At 43.8% G+C, this 20,619-nt stretch overlaps 2 protein-coding genes across 7 annotated transcripts in view; one reads left to right on the top strand and one right to left on the bottom strand.

Moving 5' to 3' along the window:
• The window catches only part of ptbp3 (polypyrimidine tract binding protein 3), a 43,201-nt gene extending 31,618 nt beyond the window's left edge, over positions 1–11,583 (bottom strand). For 3 of the 6 annotated variants that reach the window (XM_010887598.5, XM_013140282.4, XM_013140281.4), the window contains exon 1: positions 5,359–5,381. In XM_010887598.5, coding sequence (XP_010885900.1) covers positions 5,359–5,370 — 12 coding nt within the window. In that variant the 5' untranslated portion in view covers positions 5,371–5,381. Of the gene's footprint in view, positions 1–5,358; positions 5,427–11,401 lie in introns of those variants that run through there. The other 3 variants (XM_013140279.4, XM_013140283.4, XM_013140285.4) reach the window with 3 other exon arrangements.
• Positions 11,584–14,548: 2,965 nt separating this feature from the next.
• On the top strand, positions 14,549–20,341 carry hsdl2 (hydroxysteroid dehydrogenase like 2). The gene is made up of 10 exons (XM_029116892.2): positions 14,549–14,565; positions 15,241–15,404; positions 15,723–15,821; positions 16,020–16,134; positions 17,610–17,713; positions 17,834–17,932; positions 18,041–18,235; positions 18,953–19,162; positions 19,476–19,604; positions 19,837–20,341. The coding sequence occupies exons 1-10, from the start codon at positions 14,549–14,551 to the stop codon at positions 19,947–19,949; spliced, it is 1,245 nt and encodes a 414-aa protein (XP_028972725.1). The 3' UTR covers positions 19,950–20,341.
• The last annotated feature ends 278 nt before the right edge of the window (positions 20,342–20,619 follow it).

A 20,619-nucleotide genomic window follows, 5' to 3' on the forward strand; every position in this document is an offset into this window, starting at 1 on the left:
TTTTCCTACGAGCAGAGGGAGGGTTTAGTAAGGATGGAGGGTTTAGGAGGGATGAGGAGGAGGGTTTATGAGGGTTGGGGGGAGGGTTTAGGAGGGATGGGGGGAGGGTTTAGGAGGGATGGGGGAGGGTTTAGGAGGGATGAGGGGAGGGTTTACGAGGGATGAGGGGAGGGTTTATGAGGGATGAGGGGAGGGTTTAGGAGGGATGGGGGGAGGGTTTAGGAGGGATGGAGGGGAGGGTTTATGAGGGATGGAGGGAGGGTTTAGGAGGGATGGGGGAGGGTTTAGGAGGGATGGGGGGAGGGTTTAGGAGGGATGGGGGAGGGTTTAGGAGGGATGGGGGGAGGGTTTAGGAGGGATGGGGGGAGGGTTTAGGAGGGATGGGGGAGGGTTTAGGAGGGATGGAGTAGAGCGACTGGAGGTGGGGTTTAAGTGTGGGGCAAATTCTTATTATTGTTTTGATATAAACATTCTTTAAATTGTCTGTTTTTTCTCTCCAAATGCTCCTTTTTTTCTGTCCCGTTTTGGGTTCAATTATGTTTCTTTCTGTGAGAACTCTTTCAACAAGGAAATGTATTATTTATTAACATGATAAATATACACTAAGAAATGAAAACTGTACATGGCAGGTCTCAACGTGTAACACTCAACAACACATTTCTCTGCTATTATTTAGGATTAAAACAAATTGGCTGGATTAAAACAGGTTCTGTCATACAGCCACAGGGAAATTTCATAATGACTTTTGACCAGTTTCCATCCATTTTGTTTAGTCAACATGAATGTGTCCATTCTTGTTTTTTTTTTGTCCACTTCAATAACATTGATAGAGATATGAGGTTTGGACCGTTGTTTGGAACTGTGGCGAATGGGCTGCTGGATCCCTGGATGGAGGGCACTGGAGGGGGGCTGGGTACGGGTGGGACGGGACTCTGTGAAAGGGGGCTGGTGAAGGGAGAGACTGGGAAACGAAGGAGGTTGGGCCAGGGGGGGAGGCTGGGTCTGGGAGGCTGGGCCAGGTTGGGGAGAGGTGGGGAGGAGTGGAGTGGGGAGGCTGGGCCTGGGTGGGAATTTGAGCAAAGGCATGGGGAGCGGTGGGGAGGCTGGGCCCGGGTGAGGAGGAGTGGGGAGCGGTGGGCCTGGGTGAGGAGGAGTGGGGAGGCTCGGCCAGGATGCATGCGCCCGCCAGCTAGTTCTATTGTCTGAGATATCTATTATTGAAGCTGCTAGCTGGCCTCTTCGCCAGTCACCGGATACCACTGACCAAACAAAGACCAGAGCACACTCCAATTAACAAGACCTGCTGAAAGCCACACACACACCAAGCTTGAAAGGCCTGCTTCTCTACATACAGAACACTTAGTACAGTTTACCCTCTCTACATACAGAACACTTAGTACAGTTTACCCAACAGGCTTGTGGTTGCATATTTATTTACTTTGTGACTGTGTGTGCAACAATTTTGTGTCAACAAGATGGTATCAAAATTAGCTCATATAAATTAGTGGAAAGGTTTTTAAATCACCAATATGGCTTCAGAATCTTCCCTCAGACCAGATCAGGCCAACCACAGCCAAACATCCCTATGAAGCAGGCCTCAGGCTTCGAGGCAGGCCTGCATCTGCAACAAAACTGTATTTCCGAAAGAAAGTGACAGAAATCAGTTTAGTTGAATTGAACTCTGGCTACTGTGGCATCGCTGTGCACCAAGGTGAGGGGGTGTTGTGTTTGTCGTTAATATTGGATGAAGAAGGCAGCAATAAAGAAGAGTAAAGTGAAACCAACCCAGGAGCAGTGGAGAACTGAGACAAACAGACAGACAGACTGAAAGACAGACAGGCAGGTCATCTGATCCTGCTACTGAGTCACAGTGTTACCTGGTCAATTCTAGCACTATTGTCTGGCAGGGTGAAAAGAGAAACCCTGACACTGGAATGCTAACTAGACCGGACCCCACATTTAACCAGACCGGACCCCACATTTAACCAGACCGGACCCCACATTTAGTTCCTCCTAGGAGGAGATGGACAAACCGCTATTCGTCTTCATTACACAATTAAAAATAATTATCACAGATCCAACAAAACACAGCAAACCATTTGAGGATAGAGGTTAATATGCTGGGTGAATACAACAGCATTTACAATTCCAAACAAAATTGCACTTTGTTCAGTGCATTACTTTATGCAGGGGCCCATTGGAGGTCAGCAGGGGCCTGTTAGACGGGGAAAACCCAACCTGTCTGCTGTGAAGGACAGCCCTGTTGCATCCTGGGTGATAGGTCAGCAGAGAAGGCACTCCACCTGGGACAAGATCTACCACACCACCCCTGGAATGCTACTCTCTCTCTCCCCGTCTCTCGTCGTGTCTCCCTCATCATCTCCCTCCCTGTCTCCCCCCTCGTCTCCCTCCTCATCTCCCTCCCTGTCTCCCTCCTCATCTCTCTCCTCGTCTCCCTCCTCATCTCCCTCCCCGTCTCCCTCCTCATCTCCCTCCCTGTCTCCCTCCTCATCTCTCTCCTCATCTCCCTCCTCATCTCCCTCCTCGTCTCCCTCCTCGTCTCCCTCCCTGTCTCCCTCCTCTTCTCCCTCCTCGTCTCCCTCCTCGTCTCCCTCCCCGTCTCCCTCCCTGTCTCCCTCCTCATCTCCCTCCTCGTCTCCCTCCCTGTCTCCCTCCTCATCTCTCTCCTCGTCTCCCTCCCCGTCTCCCTCCTCATCTCCCTCCCCGTCTCCCTCCCCGTCTCCCTCCTCATCTCCCTCCCCATCTCCCTCCCTGTCTCCCTCCTCATCTCCCTCCTCATCTCCCTCCCTGTCTCCCTCCCCATCTCCCTCCTCATCTCCCTCCCTGTCTCCCTCCCCATCTCCCTCCTCATCTCCCTCCCTGTCTCCCTCCCCATCTCCCTCCTCATCTCCCTCCCTGTCTCCCTCCCCATCTCCCTCCTCGTCTCCCTCCCTGTCTCCCTCCCCATCTCCCTCCTCATTTCCCTCCCTGTCTCCCTCCCCATCTCCCTCCTCATCTCCCTCCCTGTCTCCCTCCCCATCTCCCTCCTCATCTCCCTCCCCATCTCCCTCCCCATCTCCCTCCTCATCTCCCTCCCTGTCTCCCTCCCCATCTCCCTCCTCATCTCCCTCCCTGTCTCTTAGATTGTGTGGCGGTGAGGCCGGCACATAGCTGACATTCCAGTGAACTGAGCCCAGGGCTAGAGAGAGGAGGGAGGGAAGAAGAGAGGGAGGGGTCGGAGAGATGTCTCTGGAGACTAGCTTAGTTGTATAGTACCGAACAATAGTCCTACCAGCCAACCCTCCAGCCCCCCCCCCCCCACAGCCTGTTAGCCTAAACATCGCCAGACAGGACACAACAGAGCCGTGCTAACAACGATCAACAGTCAAAATAAAGGGGGGGGGGTGAGAGAGATGAGGTGAGGGGCGAGGTACATGGGTGTGTGAACACAGCCCTGGCTGCCATAATCAAGCAGTAAAACCACAAGATGAAGTGGTAGAACTACAACATATAGAACCCCAACATGAAGTAGTGGAACCAAAACATAAATAATCCATGTTGATGTCGGATGTTGAATAACTTGTCAATAACAATGGCTGTGTGTGTGTGTGTCTGTCTGCACATGTGTGTGTTCATGGTCAGGTAGATTCAAAGAGTGAAAAGTAAGCACAGAGAATTAGGCAATGACAAGAAGTTAGAGAGACCGGCCGGATTTCGTAGTCACATGATTGTGGCATTCTTCACAGAATTAACTACCAAACCAAATAAATGGTCACGAGAAACAAAGGCTGAGGACAAAACTGTCTTGGAAAATGACAGTGGGAATGTAGTGTAATAAGTTGATCACTGCTTTTTCATAGTTCTTCAATTTGTTAAACTGTCTGTTTGATACTGCCATGTCTCATGCTGCCAACCCTATCAAGACCATATTCCTTATCTAGGACACTACTTTTCAGCAGGATAGTGAATAGTGTGCATATAGGATGAGGGGCGCAGCCTCATAACAAAGCAACATTCTTCTGTCACATAAAACATTATTTTTTTGAGAAAATAATCCCAGGTGTCATCGAGTGGCACTGTGGCCAAAGTCAGCTGCCTAATTGGGCCAGGGGGTTTGTATGTTATGCCATCGGGCCAGGGGTCTTTAAAGCTACATCATTGGGCCAGGGGTTTATAAAGCTACGCCATCGGGCCAGGGGTCTTTAAAGCTATGTCATTGGGCCAGGAGTTTGTCCAGCTGCCTCATTGGGCCAGGGGTTGCCTTGACTCCTCTGATTACACAACCTGTTGTGGTAGGTGTTGAATCTATTGGCTTAGTCATGGTTATTGGCCGGGGAATGCACTCTCCTCCAGTGTATAAGGGCTGCAAAAACCTGCCCTTACTGAGTGAGCAGTGTTGCAGAAAGCTTGGAGGGATGTGCAGTCCAGGACTCTTCTGGGTCTTTCACTCTCCACAATCTGCCGTGGAGTTGTTGCAAAAAGCCATGGCCATAATCACGAATAATGCATCACAAAATTGCAAAGAGAAAATATGTGGGTAAAATGAAAGAAATATCTATAGTGATAATAATAATAACAAATACAAAATGTTTTAAAAATACAAACTTCCACCAGTTTCTGAAGTAGTTACCACCTTGGCCAGACATCCACATAGAGGTCTTGACAGATCATGCTAAAGCTATAGCTAAAGCTATCTTTGCACAAAGATGACAACAAAATAGGGAAATGACTACCAACAGCTGGGCAGAAGCCTCCCTTCCTCTTTCTGAAAAGAGATTATACAAAATAATTGTTACAAACATTTCACAGATGTTTACTGACCAAGCAGCATTTCTATAATTAATTGTCTTTGTTCAAGAATGACTACGCAAAAAGATATTAGGTAGTAGTGACTGACTAGGGTTAAAGCAGAGAGGTCTCGCCACACAGCAGTTTAGCTGAGTCACTTAAACTATATCCCAAATGGTCCCCTATTACCCATAAAGGGCACTAACATTTTCTCCAGACTAGGGTCCACACACGTCTGGCCAAAACCAGTGCACTATATAGGAAATAGACTGGCATTTGGGACGAAAAGTGAGATCAGATACATTCCAGCTCTCTTTCCTGCCTAGCCCAACCAAAAAGGGTTACAGGAGCAAACCAGGAAACAGAAACAGCAGCTTCCTGCACAAACCAGGAAACAGTCAGAGCAGCTTCCTGTACAAACCAGGATACAGTCAGAGCAGCTTCCTGTATAAACCAGAGAAGTCACAGCAGCTGTCTAAAACCGCTGTCAATAATTCCACCTCGATAGTAAACATACTGATACTTTAATACTGACCTTTAATACTGAACCAAACATACTTTAATACTGACCTCAAGCCCCATCAGTCACTTCTCATTGCTGTCATTGTCTTTCCATTGCGGTACAGTGGGACAGAGCTCTGTCAAGCAAGAGCGAGGTATTTTGGGTTATCCTCTCAACCGAGGGGCAGGGTATACTGTAGAAGGGAGGTACTAAACAATCACATGACCTATATTTCATGTCATCTGTCGTGCAGGAAGTTATCCGAAACATTTCTAGGGAGGCTAAAAAAGCCGGTGGTGAAAAAGCACTGAGTCAGGAACCAAAAGGTTTCCTAAATTGAATGTCCAGGCTGAAAAAAAGGCTAATTCTGCTTTGAGCAGTCTAGTTAACCCTAATTGCTCTCCAGGAACGGACCGAGGCTGCCCTCTGCCACCCTGTAATTTGGAGCACTCCAGATAAAAGTTGAAGTCAAATATTGTGTGCAATTGACATGAAAAATAAAGTAATGCTTTAACCACGATGGATGAAAAACAGGATTTTTTTCTCAGTCAGAAACCTTTAAATGCACATCAGTCAGCTTTAGGCCATGGGCCCTGACTGGTTGTTAGTTATATTGTCAATACATTAGGGGGCCACATAGCTTGCAATCCAATGCACCTTCAGTAAACCACATTTTTCACTTACAGTCTTGATTTTGAAGCATTATAGAAACCACTCCTCAAAATTAAAATAGGGATTGATGCACATTCAATAAAATACATGATATTCTCCCATAACTGAATATAACATGTAACCTCCTACCCGGGACGGGTCACACATGAAGTGTGATCTTATTAATATCTTGGTATTTGGCTTGATGAGAAGACATTTAAAACACAGATTAGATTATTGGATACAAATACACCTATATAACACTGTGATCTCATTACAGTGCATCTCTCATGAAAGGTTTAGGACTCATCCCTGTTTATCTCTGGTGACGGATTTAGAGCTCATCGCTGTTTATCTCTTGTGACAGGTTTAGGACTCATCACTGTTTATCTCTGGTGACAGATTTAGGACTCATCACTGTTTATCTCTGGTGACAGGTTTAGGACTCATCACTGTTTATCTCTGGTGACAGGTTTAGGACTCATCACTGTTTATCCCTGGTGACATATTTAGAACTCATCTCTGTTTATCTATGGTGATAGATTTAGGACTCATCACTGTTTATCTCTTGTGACAGGTTTAGGACTCATCACTGTTTATCTCTGGTGACAGATTTAGAACTCATCACTGTTTATCTCTGGTGACAGATTTAGGACTCATCACTGTTTATCTCTTGTGACAGGTTTAGGACTCATCACTGTTTATCTCTTGTGACAGGTTTAGGACTCATCACTGTTTATCTCTGGTGACAGATTTAGAACTCATCACTGTTTATCTCTGGTGACAGATTTAGGACTCATCACTGTTTATCTCTGGTGACAGATTTAGGACTCATCACTGTTTATCTCTTGTGACAGGTTTAGGACTCATCACTGTTTATCTCTGGTGACAGATTTAGGACTCATCAATGTTTATCTCTGGTGACAGATTTAGGACTCATCACTGTTTATCTCTTGTGACAGGTTTAGGACTCATCACTGTTTATCTCTTGTGACAGGTTTAGGACTCATCACTGTTTATCTCTGGTGACAGATTTAGGACTCATCACTGTTTATCTCTTGTGACAGGTTTAGAACTCATCACTGTTTATCTCTGGTGACAGATTTAGAACTCATCACTGTTTATCTCTGGTGACAGATTTAGGACTCATCAATGTTTATCTCTGGTGACAGGTTTAGGACTGATCACTGTATTCATCTCAAGACAGGTGTAGTATTTAGTATTTTGTACTAAAAGTTGGGATTCGTCTATCTGTAAGAAAAGCATTATCTTCTTTTTATTTATCTGCAGAAATATTCAGCATATCTGATCACATATTATCACTGATCACATTTACATCTACAAGGCACAATGTTTTATGCATGAATGAAGTAGTAATAATGAATAGCTTTCATTACCCACTGATAACTGGATGGTGTATATTGGATCAGGTTGTTTCTTTTACACATTCTAGTTTAGGATACCTTTAACACACACCTTCTGCCCACATACCCCTCCCCCTCCAGCCGGACATAACCCTCCCCCTCCATTCAGACACTCCCCTCCCCCTCCATTCAGACACTCCCCTCCCCAGACCACATTGTTTCTGTTACATGGCAGAGGAAGGTGCAACAACGTTTTAGTCGAAAGATCTGCAAACCTTTAAAATGCCTGCAGCAACAAAGTCCTGTCCTTTATGCTCTTCACAGCATCCTATTCCCTGTGTATTGGAGTAGATCGTTACAGAAGTAGGTAACAATACAGGGAACAGGGGGTTATTTGGGGCGCACATATCTCCTATGGAGAACAGGGGGGGTGAGACGTGAAGGAGCTGAGATTACGTTCACCTGTGTTCGTCCCCCCAGGCCCTAATAACACCACACTTGGCTATGCAATGCAAGGAGAAAGTGCATGCATTTCCCTCTGAACAGTACAGCTAACTTGGCAGGACAAGTTAATATGTTCAAGTTGTGTTTATTTCAAGTCTGTCAGCTCCAAAATGTTCTAATTCTAAACGTGGTGTTTCAATCAACACTGCATATATTCACACCTTAGAAAGGAAAGCCAGGTGTTAGATGATTCTATTTGGGAATGCAGAAGAAAACCAGGAAGCTATGAAGAAGGTAGCTAGCTACAAGTTTGAAGTGATGAAGAGTTTTACATGCAGTATATGAAATCCACTCACAGGGTGTAGCAAACAGCTTAGTCAGTGTGTATGAAGGACAAAGACAACAGACTGGAAAGGGCCTCATCTTGACGTCTGCACCTGTGGCCTCCACATAGACTGACGATACAACACAATGAATAGGAGTCAAATAATAACAGTAATGTAAAAGCTTGTCACCTAGCCGATTCCTTTATCCAAGCCGTTAACATCGAGTGGATTCCCAAGTGGTTTGCAAAAGCACTACTGAGCCCCCAGTCTCACCTGATCTGTGATAATATGCATTATGTCATAATCCAATAGGTTTTCATTCATTTATGTTGCTACAATAAGCTAACTGAGTAAAACACGTTACCATGTTTCTGCATTGGGACAGGTTGCTATTTCACAGTCAGGGCCGCCTGCTGATTTGTCTGCATTTTATTATGAGCCATTTTGCAGATGATTTCATCCAAAAGGGAGATAAGCTACAAATGTGAGTTACTACATATTTGTATTAGCAGGAAACAAACTCACTGCTATGCTGTTTAAAGTACCATGCTCTAACAAATGTGCTATGTTTTTACCAGAGAGTTGGTGGTTAGGACTGGGCCTGTGCTCCTAATAATATTCACATTAAATAAAATCTTGCATTTAAATGATATCGAAACATGTTAAGCCCCCCATGGCAAGGCTTAAGCCCTCCTCATGTTGTGTTTACGAATGTATAATAACGCTTTGTGAGTAAATGTTGATATCATACCATTTCACTTTCAGCATCAATATCCATGTAGTTTCAGAAACAGGATAGACAGACGGGCGTGTGCTTTCAGTCACCACACACTGAGGGCAGCCTGCTTAACGCGCGTGTGGAGAACGGCAACACGTTTAGCATAAGCATTTTAACATCAGATGTCTGCTACATCATTGTCTTCTGCTCATCATGCAATCCTATTCATTATGATGTGACTTCTGGTTTGGTTTTGATGTGACGTCTGGTTTAGTTGGAGCTAGCGAGAGGAAGTCTGTCGGTTGACAGAAGCCATCTAGATAATTTCCTCTGTATGCTCTTATGATGCGTTGCCCAGTGGAGAGCGTATTCAGGAGATAATACAGGACTAGTGAATGTATATCAAAGCATCTTTTCTAAAGCCAAACCTGTTATCCAAACAACAAACGGAAATGCTTGTTTGGATAACTTTATAGTGCTAAACAGGATTGCATTTCATTATTACATTGGGATTTCACTTCACTTGTATTTGCACGTAAGGTAGGTTGTGTAGGAAACACAGTAAACTAGATCTACGGATGATTAATAAACTCAATGTAGGTTGTGTGTAGAAAACACAGTAAACTAGATCTAAGGATGATTAATAAACTCAATGTAGGTTGTGTGTAGAAAACACTGTAAACTAGATCTAAGGATGATTAATAAACTCAATGTAGGTTGTGTGTAGAAAACACAGTAAACTAGATCTAAGGATGATTAATAAACTCAATGTAGGTTGTGTGTAGAAAACACAGTAAACTAGATCTAAGGATGATTAATAAACTCAATGTAGGTTGTGTGTAGAAAACACTGTAAACTAGATCTAAGGATGATTAATAAACTCAATGTAGGTTGTGTGTAGAAAACATCATAAACTAGATCTAAGGATGATTAATAAACTCAATTTCCGGATGAGGTGTCAGGTTATCAACAGGTTGTGAAGACAGGGCAGAAGCTGCGCAAAAACGAGTCTGCACAGTGTTTATTAGAGCATGATTCTATATTTGCAAAATATTTATTATTCATAATATTTTGTGTTAATATGTTGACTTGAACACCGGTATCAGCAGTGTGTTTACAAGAAAACACACAACTTTAATAAACAACTTTTTGATTCATATTATAGTTGACTTAAAGTAATAACAGACTGCAATGTTTCAGGTAGGAAGCACTGCTCATGCTATTTAATCAGCCTCCCTTTTCGCTGATGGGTGCCATGGAGACATTCAAATGTATGTACAATCACGGAAATCCCCTCCGGGTGAAGCTCACCCAACACCTCAGCCAAAGATTTGTTCATCAGCTCGTTGCACGTCGGGCTCTTCGCGGCCTTACACAGCCGACACTAGGCCACCAAATCGAGGTTTAATTCTGATAACCGACTTGTTTCCAGTTTGTTACCTTGTTTTTGTTACGTTACATTAGGACACAAAGGGAGAGGGCCGAGCGGTCAACAATCAAACCGCGAGAACACTGTCTTTTGTTTCTGGGAGGTAGCCTAACTCCGGCAGCATGGCACAGACCATTCGAAGTTATAAGTGGCTTAAACATTGTAAAAATTGGTAAACCAACAGAACAATTATTGTAAACGATTACAAGTTGGCTCTTAGACTAAAATGAAAAACAACAACAACAACAACAACAGCGTTATAGACTATGACTATGTTATTAAGTTGATACATGTAGATATTTGTTTATTAAAAATTGTAGCCCAAACCCAATCCAACAGATGGACTATGGGGCTTATCAAGTCTGAGTTATTTAAAAAGATATATATATATGTATATGAAAAGGGAGGGAAATGGAGGCAAAAAGATTGTATAAATTCATCGAACCAGTCCCCCGCCCACATCGTTCTTTTCCCACGCACGCGAGTTGTAAACAATGATTTAAAATAGCACCTATTTTTTCTTAAAATATATTGAACATCAAGTAGGTCTAGACTTTGATTAGGCTACATTACAATGCGAATAAGTTATGATGATACTCTGAATGATGCTTTAGAGCATTCTGTTGTTTTCGCGAACAAGACAGAAACGCCCCTTACATATCTTAAAATGGCAGCATATCTTAATCTAATGTCTTGATTCGTTCATTTCCCGGTCCCCGTGTTAGCCTACTATATTATCTACAGTATTGACACATATGCTTGAAAAACAAATACATAAAAAGGCTTAGGCAGCCGTAAAATTGAAAGAAAATGGGCAATTTCTATCACTTCCTCGAGTATAACTCAGATAATGAAGAACCAAACATCCATGCGCATAAAAACACTGAATATGGGATTGCCTCTCCATTCTATAGTTTTTCCAGTGACATTAAGTGTTTAAATGTAATACAATAACAGCATGAAATATGTCTACACACTTCAAAGAACCGATAGGTAAGATTTAATCGGCTAGGGGGGCTTGTTTGCTCTCCCTCCCCTCCTGCATTCAATTCTTGACATTTTCTATCAGTGACTACAATTCCGAACCAGCTATAGCCTACGTGAAATAGTACGAGTTGCTATTGTAAAAACGTTCGAGTGTGTGTGTATAATGGGCAATTAAAGAAAACAACAACATACCCATCCATTGCACAGAGGAAACAGTGTAGAAGGAACAGTGAACGCTCAGGAAAGTGAAGAAATAGGTTTGGGTGTTACTACTGCCTCTGGTAGGCTATAGCTCTCGCCCCTCCAACACTGAAAATGTTCGCTCTCTCATACGCACAATGGCACGCTTCCTGTTCCTGACGTAAGCACAGAAACACACTGACATGTACAGACGCCTGGCTCGCTGTACAAAATGGCCTCTCTCAGCCAGCTCCAAAAGAGACACACCTTTGTCACTTTCAACAACGGACGTGCATCCATGTACACACCACCCGGCGCACTCGGAGTGCCATCGGTGCGCACGCAGCTTGGATCGAAATACAGCTAGAATACATCTGTTCTTGCCATGTCAGAGAGATAAAAAGAGAAACGATTGATAGCTTCTCATGTTGGGACAGATTGAAGTCTAGCCACTTGCCTGCTGCAGACTTGGACTGCGTTGAACAGGGATAATCTTGTTCAAGGGCGGGTATTAATTAATCAAGTTAATGGATCACACTGATCCAAGACTCCATTTTAATCAATCTGCCACAATCGGCAAACTTTCCTCTGAGAGCCACGTGTGAAATTAAAACATCACAGTTTTGGTGGCTGGAATAAATTGGTTTATCATATCAGGTTATAATAAACAAATAATAAATTTTTAACCATGGCATTTATATTATTTTACCACAGGTTGTAAAAAAAAAAGTGATCTTACACATATTTTCAACATTTATCTGAATCCACAAATCAAGTAAAAAATGTAAATGGGATTCAAATGGCAAACACAGTGAAAGACAATCAAGGATAGAAATTGCACGCATTTCTCCACACAGCAAAGCCACCCAAGAAGCAGTAGGTTTCTCTCTAGTCACTTCAACTTTATGTACAGTCTTATGTATAGTCAGCTCTGGAGGTCACATACAGTCCATCAATTTATATGGCCTAGGCCCCAAAATATCAATCAATGTTAGGCAGATCGGCGTGACATGACAAGTTGGTATTTCAATACAATGTCTGAAATAGGCCTGCTCCATGTAGCACTCAAAGCCACTTCCTCAAAAACAACACACTGAATCTGCTGCGTTTGGAGTGCCAGGGAGTGCGTCACCATTGACATTAAAACCAATTTCCTCTTACGATAGAATGTTTATGAATCTGTGCTGTCCACTCATTGGCTGTCATGTGGGAGGAAATTTGCTACCAGGGGTGACAGAGGCCTCCCCAACCACACACAGGTTGGCCATAGCACCATCAGAAGCAGACACTATCAGTCTGGTCTGATAGGTATCACTGAGGTCTGGCCAGACTGACCAGACTCCAGAACTCGTAGTATGAGCGTACGCTAACACACATGTCCGTGTTCAGACCAGGAACATTCCGTTTCAACCAATTCCAGTGCATTAAAGCTATTTTTCCCTTTTGTGAGAAAGTAAAGGGGCCAGAGTTGTTCTCAGGGACTCCAAAATAGGTATGTTGTATAAAATGCTTATAATCGCAATTCATCAGGCAGTGTTTGGGTCTGATTCCATATATTGTTAGACCTGGATCACACAATCATCCACACAAACACACAGGCACATTGTCAGGCAACTACCTTCAGGCATTCTGACTCTCCATGAGTCTGGCATTTCCTGTGTGCATGTCCTTGAGTTTCCTGCAGTGTCAATCAGGATTCTCTCCCTCATCACAGTGAGCGGATATCAACACAGTCCCCAGGAAGACAGCATGCAGAAACATGTTGCACAGGTCTAACTGGAAATACTAGGGTCTTGTTTAAACATGCAGTGACAGTGCCTCTTTAATACAAGGGAAAGCCACAGTTCCTGATATTCTGCTCCTCTCTCACTTTCTTCATTCATGTGTTTTGAGTGTGTTTGTGTTTCTTTTCCTATGTGTGTGTGTGTGTGTGTGTGTATCTTTTCATGTGTTTGTGTAACCATGTGTATTTATTGCTATACCTATTCAGGACAAAAATCTACCAAAAGGTCCTGATATTACTACATTACATAGAAACATAAAACAGTCCTGACTTTTGTGTTTGGGGTTTAGGTTAGGATTAGGGTCAGGTTTAGGGTTAGGAGTTAAGGTTAGGCTTAGGTTTTAGCCATGAGTTTTGATTATGGTTAGGGTATGTGTTAGATTTAGGGATAAATGTCTGTTACACATTTACTGCTGCGGTTGTGAAAATTATATACATTTAGTTTAATGCTACACTCAACAACAAAACTGTTACATAGTTCTTCTGCTGTCCATTTGAGGAAACACATTTTCAATCGAGAACTATTTTAGTTTCGGTAGGAAAGGGTCCTATCTGGAACAAGACTCCAACAAGGAACCAAAAACAAACTACAACTCTGCAAACAAAAGGGGTTCACAATAATGTACAGCCAAATCAGCTACACGTGTTATTTTAACCCTCAACTTTCAGTTAGTTATTCGACAAATTATCGAACCTTTAATTTGTTGAATATGGCCAATTTAGGCCAGTTTGGGAAATCCTGTCTTGGAAACTTTTTTATTTAGGATATACAAGAGGGGAACTTTAACCATGACACATCTCCAGCAGATGGAAACCTTGATTTGTGTTTCTTTTGGGGTGATAGTGTCTTTACAAATTAAAGCCTGTCATCTTCTGCAGATATTACTGTAATCCGTGTCTTTTCAAGCATAACTATAATGTTTCAATAGCATTAGTAACTATTGAAAAGCATTTTTCGCCCAATATTTCTGAAATTGCTTGCAGTGGAGTTGCCTATAACGAACATACTCCATGGAGTACGGATACGAATCCAACTCAATATATATGTAATGCTACACTGATGACTGGACAGTCAAAGTGTCCGGAAGCACCAGTATTTCAGCACTTTTCACATCAACGCGTGTTATGCGCTGAGGTCTTGAATAGGTGAATCTTTGTGAAACGCCCCGGAAGCAGAACGAGTTGGTTGTTTTCGCTCTCTCACTCTAAACATCTCGAATTGGGGTAAAGGCCACTCCAGCTGCTTTCATGAAATGGTCACCAGCAGGTAGAAGCATTGCATTTTCCTAATTTGCAAGACTTGCTCCTGATTTGAATCGTCCAGTTTGGATTCTCTGCACAAAAAAAATCTATTGTGAGAAAGCAGACGTTTTACAATGCTGCAAAACACGGGGTGAGTAACGTCAGCTTCTCTTCTGCTAACGTTAGCCTATTATAACTTGAATAATGATCTTAGTACTGTAAAGTTAAAGTCATTGTCTCCTTTGGTTTTTCGTTGATTAATGGCTGGTTACTTGTACGTAGCATTGCGAAATGTTTTTCCTAGACCTTTATACTGCCGGTACAAACATATATGTATTTTGTTAAGAAGTTATCCTTTTTTGTTTGAGTGAGTTGCAATTTGTCTTTGGGCCTTTACATATAACCGTTGCATTGTGTATACTAATTCTACACAAAAAGACAGATCGTTTTGATTCTTTGAAAGTTCAGCACTGGTATTTATGTCGTGTGAAGAGGGTGTTGGATGCAGGGTAAAGGTGACTGCAGCGTAGCAGCCGATGAGTGACCTCTATCGCACGCCATGATGTAGGTCTCACGATTATTTAGCCATGAAAACATTAAAAATGAATTCATTAATCAGAGCTTGGAGGGATGAGTGGATAGATAGTACAGGGGGCAAACATAACCTTTTTTTAGTAATGTAGCCATAACCTGCTCCTCACTCCTTCAGGAGTTTCTCTCTTGTCTATGCCACTCCCCAGAACGGTTGCCCAGACCTTCTGGGATTTAATTTTATTGCAATTGTCACATCCTCTGTGGTATATTTTGGTATCTGTGTCATTTGCAGAAAGTTGGCAGGAAAGACCCTGTTCATCACAGGTGCAAGTCGAGGCATTGGAAAAGCCATCGCCCTCAAAGCGGCCCGGGATGGAGCAAACGTTGTCATAGCTGCTAAAACTGCACAAGTCCACCCCAAACTACCTGGAACCATCTACACAGCTGCAGAAGAGAGTGAGCAGCCTTATTCCTTCATAGAAGCTCTGTTTATCATAAGGCTTAATTGTCCCAAAACACAACTCTTACACACCAAGCGCCCTCCGACCTTACTACATTTATTCTTACACAATCTTTAGTCCCCTTAATTTTAACAAACAGTTCTGAGCTGATTTACTTTTGTTCCAGAAATATGAATATTAAATACCCATTGCTGATAACCCATTATATATTCACCACCCAATGTATATGATTGCATGTAAACCTTCTGTACATTGTGTATTTTCTTGGTACATTTACTTGGTGATTAAAGTGTGTGTGTGTGTGTGTGTGTAGTCGAGGCACTGGGAGGCAAAGCCTTGCCTTGTATTGTAGATGTCAGAGATGAGAAGCAGATCGGAGATGCGGTGCAACTTGCTGTGCAGAAGTTCGGAGGTAAAATGCAATACGTGTAAATATATCCTGTTTGACTGAACCAGACATCTCACACTATCAGTTCGTCAGCATTAAGTTACACGGCTGGATTTACACCGTTGATCCTGACATTTTGGGAATCTTTTACGTCTTAAAACCCAGCTGAGAATTGTTATTTTGTGAGCGAAATGTCCTTTAACATGCCCTGCCACCCTGCAGGCATTGACATCCTGGTCAACAACGCCAGTGCCATTAACCTGAATGGTACCCTGGAGACGCCCATGAAGACAGTGGATCTCATGCTGGCTGTTAACCTCCGAGGGACCTATCTGACGTGAGTGACACGCTCGTTAGGACGGCTGACGTGAGTGACACGCTCGTTAGGACGGCTGACGTGAGTGACACGCTCGTTGGGATGGCTGACGTGAGTGACACGCTCGTTAGGACGGCTGACGTGAGTGACACGCTCGTTAGGACGGCTGACGTGAGTGACACGCTCGTTAGGACGGCTGACGTGAGTGACACGCTCGTTAGGACGGCTGACGTGAGTGACACGCTCGTTAGGACGGCTGACGTGAGTGACACGCTCGTTAGGACGGCTGACGTGAGTGACACGCTCGTTAGGACGGCTGACGTGAGTGACACGCTCGTTAGGACGGCTGACGTGAGTGACACGCTCGTTAGGACGGCTGACGTGAGTGACACGCTCGTTAGGACGGCTGACGTGAGTGACACGCTCGTTAGGACGGCTGACGTGAGTGACACGCTCGTTAGGACGGCTGACGTGAGTGACACGCTCGTTAGGACGGCTGACGTGAGTGACACGCTCGTTAGGACGGCTGACGTGAGTGACACGCTCGTTAGGACGGCTGACGTGAGTGACACGCTCGTTAGGACGGCTGACGTGAGTGACACGCTCGTTAGGACGGCTGACGTGAGTGACACGCTCGTTAGGACGGCTGACGTGAGTGACACGCTCGTTAGGACGGCTGACGTGAGTGACACGCTCGTTAGGACGGCTGACGTGAGTGACACGCTCGTTAGGATGGCTGACGTGAGTGACACGCTCGTTAGGATGGCTGACGTGAGTGACACGCTCGTTAGGATGGCTGACGTGAGTGACACGCTCGTTAGGATGGCTGACGTGAGTGACACGCTCGTTAGGATGGCTGACGTGAGTGACACGCTCGTTAGGATGGCTGACGTGAGTGACACGCTCGTTAGGATGGCTGACGTGAGTGACACGCTCGTTAGGATGGCTGACTTGAGTGACACGCTCGTTAGGATGGCTGCATGCTGAACCGAAATATAACGCACTAGCTGAAATAAAAGTGGAAACATTCCACCCTCTCACACACATACAGTTGAAAATCTAAGTATGTGAAATAGTTTAAAATGTTGCATTTTGTGTTTCAGTTTTTTTGTTCAGTAGATTTAGCCTCTGATTGTTTGTTCGCTTTGGTGTCGCAACATGGAGGGTTTGTATGTATTTCAAAATGGAGGATTTGTGTATATTGGATTAAAGTGGTTGTCAAATTTGGATGGACCTTGCACACAAGAATAAAGTGATGCTAACTTATCAAGTCAATTATTTATTCACCAGCTTTGAGATTTCTATTGTAGATCAAGAAGTAGTACTATTTAATGCCAGCAGGTGGCAGTGTAAACTGCAGCATTCTAGTCAGTTTATTTGCTTTGTAATACTGGGTCAATGTAAAACCCTATATGAAAGGAAAAAGCATAATTTCTGCTGACCAGTCCTGAAGTGCATTGATGAATCTTCCATTTTCTTTGTTTTGTTTTTAACAGGTCTAAACTGTGTATCCCACATCTGTTGAAGAGTAAAGGTGCTCACATCCTCAACCTCAGTCCACCACTCAACCTCAACCCTATCTGGTTCAAGAACCACACTGGTAAGAAGTACTTCATCATCCCATTTATCCTACCACGTCTCAAGTGAACGAGTGTACACTTGAGATGAAAGGAGGCGTCGTTGTGAACCACAGTTTGTGACTTGTGTTTCGATCTGCCAGCGTACACGATGGCCAAGTATGGCATGTCCATGTGTGTTCTGGGCATGGCTGAAGAGTTCCGAGGGTCTATCGCCGTCAACGCCTTGTGGCCCAAGACAGGTTAATTACCTCCGTTTAACTTTGAATTTAAAAACAGGAGGCCCGCATTTTACAAAAGTCATGTATTTCTGAAATTCCGACAGTCAAATGATGTCTCCTCTCCTCCAGCCATCCACACGGCCGCTATGGACATGCTGGGCGGCATGGACGTTGGTAAGCGTTGTCGTAACGTTGACATCATGTCTGACGCGGCTTACGCCATCTTCAGTAAGCCTCCCAGCTACACCGGCAACTTCGTCATCGACGAGGACATCCTGAGAAAGGAGGGCATTAAAGACTTTGACGTCTACGCTATAGCGCCTGGTACGTTCTTTATGTCTCAACGGCGATACAAGACTTCGCATTGGATTCTACATCACAGGCAAGATGTGGGGCGGGTTTTGAGACTTGACCCAGGATTACCAAAGTAATTGAATCACTCCTAGTGGGATATTAAAATACTGCTGTAGGATTGTTTTGCTGCCAGCCGATTAAATAAAAGAATGTATGTCACTGGAACAACGGTTAGTACATTTGGGAACCCTGGGGGATAATATTAATAATACATGATATTTATATGGCGCTTTTCAAGGACACTGTACAAAATGAACATGGAACAGAAACAAACAAACAAAAAACTGAGAAAACAAAGAAAATTGAGAGAGTGGGATTGGGGATGGCTAGGAGTAGGTGCTTTTGAACAGATGAGTCTTGAGGCGCTGCGGGAAGATGGGGATAGTCTCAGAGTCACGGATGGTTTTGGGGAGAGAGTTCCAGAGCCTGGGAGCAACCCTAGAGAAAGCCAAAGCCTGTCACCAAAGCCTTTGAGCTTGGACTTGGGGATTATGAGGTGGCCTGCAGTACTGGAACTGAGTGAGCCTGTAGGTTGATAGGGAAGAAGAAGGTCTGAGAGGTAGGCAGGGGTGGTATTGTTTTGGGCTTTATATGTTAGTAGGAGGATCTTGTAGTCAATGCATTGGGAGATAGGAAGCCAGTGTAACTCACACGTGATGGTATTGGTTTGCCTCTCTGGGTTCACAGGGAATCCACTAATGCCAGACTTCTTCCTGGATGAGGCTGAGGGTTTGTTGCAGAACCTGGGGGAACAGAAGGGCCTCCCGGATTCTGGTAAAGGCAGTACTACATCTTCTATCAGTGGACCCATAGCGGAAACATTCAATATAATCAAGGGAATCCTAAACCCTGATGTGGTCAAATCCACTGGAGGAGTCTACAGGTTTGACCTGTCTGGTAAGAAACATATTTTCAGCACTAACCTAGACTTTATCACAGAGATAATTGTTCTTTGTTGTAGTGGATGTCTCACTCCATCCTACACAGTGCAGTACATTTGACCAGAAACCCTTCTCCACTGTAAGCACCACCTTCACACATTCTTGATAATTCGAAATAACCAGTGGAAAGTTACATTCCAGTCTTTTGACAGATGTTTGACAGACTACTCACCATAGTATTGACCTTTGGTTTCTAACAGTAGTGTGATATTGGACCTGTATGTTCCAACAGTAGTGTGATATTGTCCACTATGTTTCCGTGGTTCCAGGTGAACATGCAGGCGTGTGGTACATCGATCTGAAAAATGATGCAGGCAGTGCAGGTTGTGGAGAGCCTCCTGTCAAACCTGATGTTGTCATGGCCATGGACAGTGCTGACTTCACCAAGATGTTTGCAGGTTAGTGACCCAAGCAGCGATTCCATTGAAATGCTTGTCAGGGTGACACTAGCTTAAGTGTCATTATGCTGTTTCCAACTGCCCTTCTCTACATCTTACAAGTTTTGTTTGTTGTGACGCTGTATCACGGCCGGACGAAAGCCAGAGAGAACTCATTAGCAAAGTGAGGTTTTACCAATTACTACCACTTTGTCTTGATATTCATTAGGACCACTTTGTGTGCTTTCCACAGGTGAACTAAAGCCCACCATGGCCTTCATGTCAGGGAAGCTGAAGATAAAAGGAGACATGACCCTCGCTATCAAGATGGAGAAGATGATGTCCATGATGAAGTCTAAGCTCTAAATGAAAATACATCATCTGAAACTGTGTATATTGTGTGTTGAAGACTGCTGGGAACCCAGGAATGTTGATGTGCTCAGACTGGGAGAAATCAGGACAACAGCGACCTTAAGGATCCTGCCTGATTTCGAGTTGGATGGACATTCACCTTTTTCTCCCTGTTTTGAACGTGCTGAAGAGGTCAGATGTCCGAGTTCCTAGTTGTTCTAAACACACCAACAGCACACTGAGTCAGTGCCTATGCTCTGGTTGATAGTAGTGTACTATAGAGTGGATTGGGTGCCAATTGGGGTGCTCAAGAATGTCTATTTGCCTTCTATTTATGTCTAATAAATAATGAACTGTGCGCCTCCTTTTCTAACATGCACTTTCTAATAAATATGTTAAACAAATAAGACTGCTGTTTTTTGGAAGTCTGTCCAAAGCAAAATTATTCAGAGAATTCCTGGAAAGTAGGGAAACGAATGGTCAGTAAAAAAACTAAAAACTAAATTTGACCTAGATTTCTGCTAACAAAATGGTCTTCTGTGCAGAAAAGATCTATGACAATCACAAGGATATAATGATTTTTCTCTGATGTAAAATGGCCAATGAGTAGTGATCTTAAGTTCGTCACCCAAAACAGTATTTAATTTCTTTAACTCTTCTGGTACTGAATAATAATGAGAGCTGT

The sequence above is a fragment of the Esox lucius genome, chromosome 23, assembly GCF_011004845.1.
Source record: "Esox lucius isolate fEsoLuc1 chromosome 23, fEsoLuc1.pri, whole genome shotgun sequence".
In the NCBI taxonomy this organism is placed as follows: Eukaryota; Metazoa; Chordata; class Actinopteri; order Esociformes; family Esocidae; genus Esox; species Esox lucius.

Bases quoted from the DNA above. Each gene is read 5' to 3' on its own strand.
- hsdl2 (XM_029116892.2), top strand. The intron at 17,933-18,040 runs GTTAATTACCTC...CCTCTCCTCCAG, and splicing joins CGCCTTGTGGCCCAAGACAG to CCATCCACACGGCCGCTATG. The intron at 18,236-18,952 runs GTACGTTCTTTA...CTGGGTTCACAG, and splicing joins CGTCTACGCTATAGCGCCTG to GGAATCCACTAATGCCAGAC.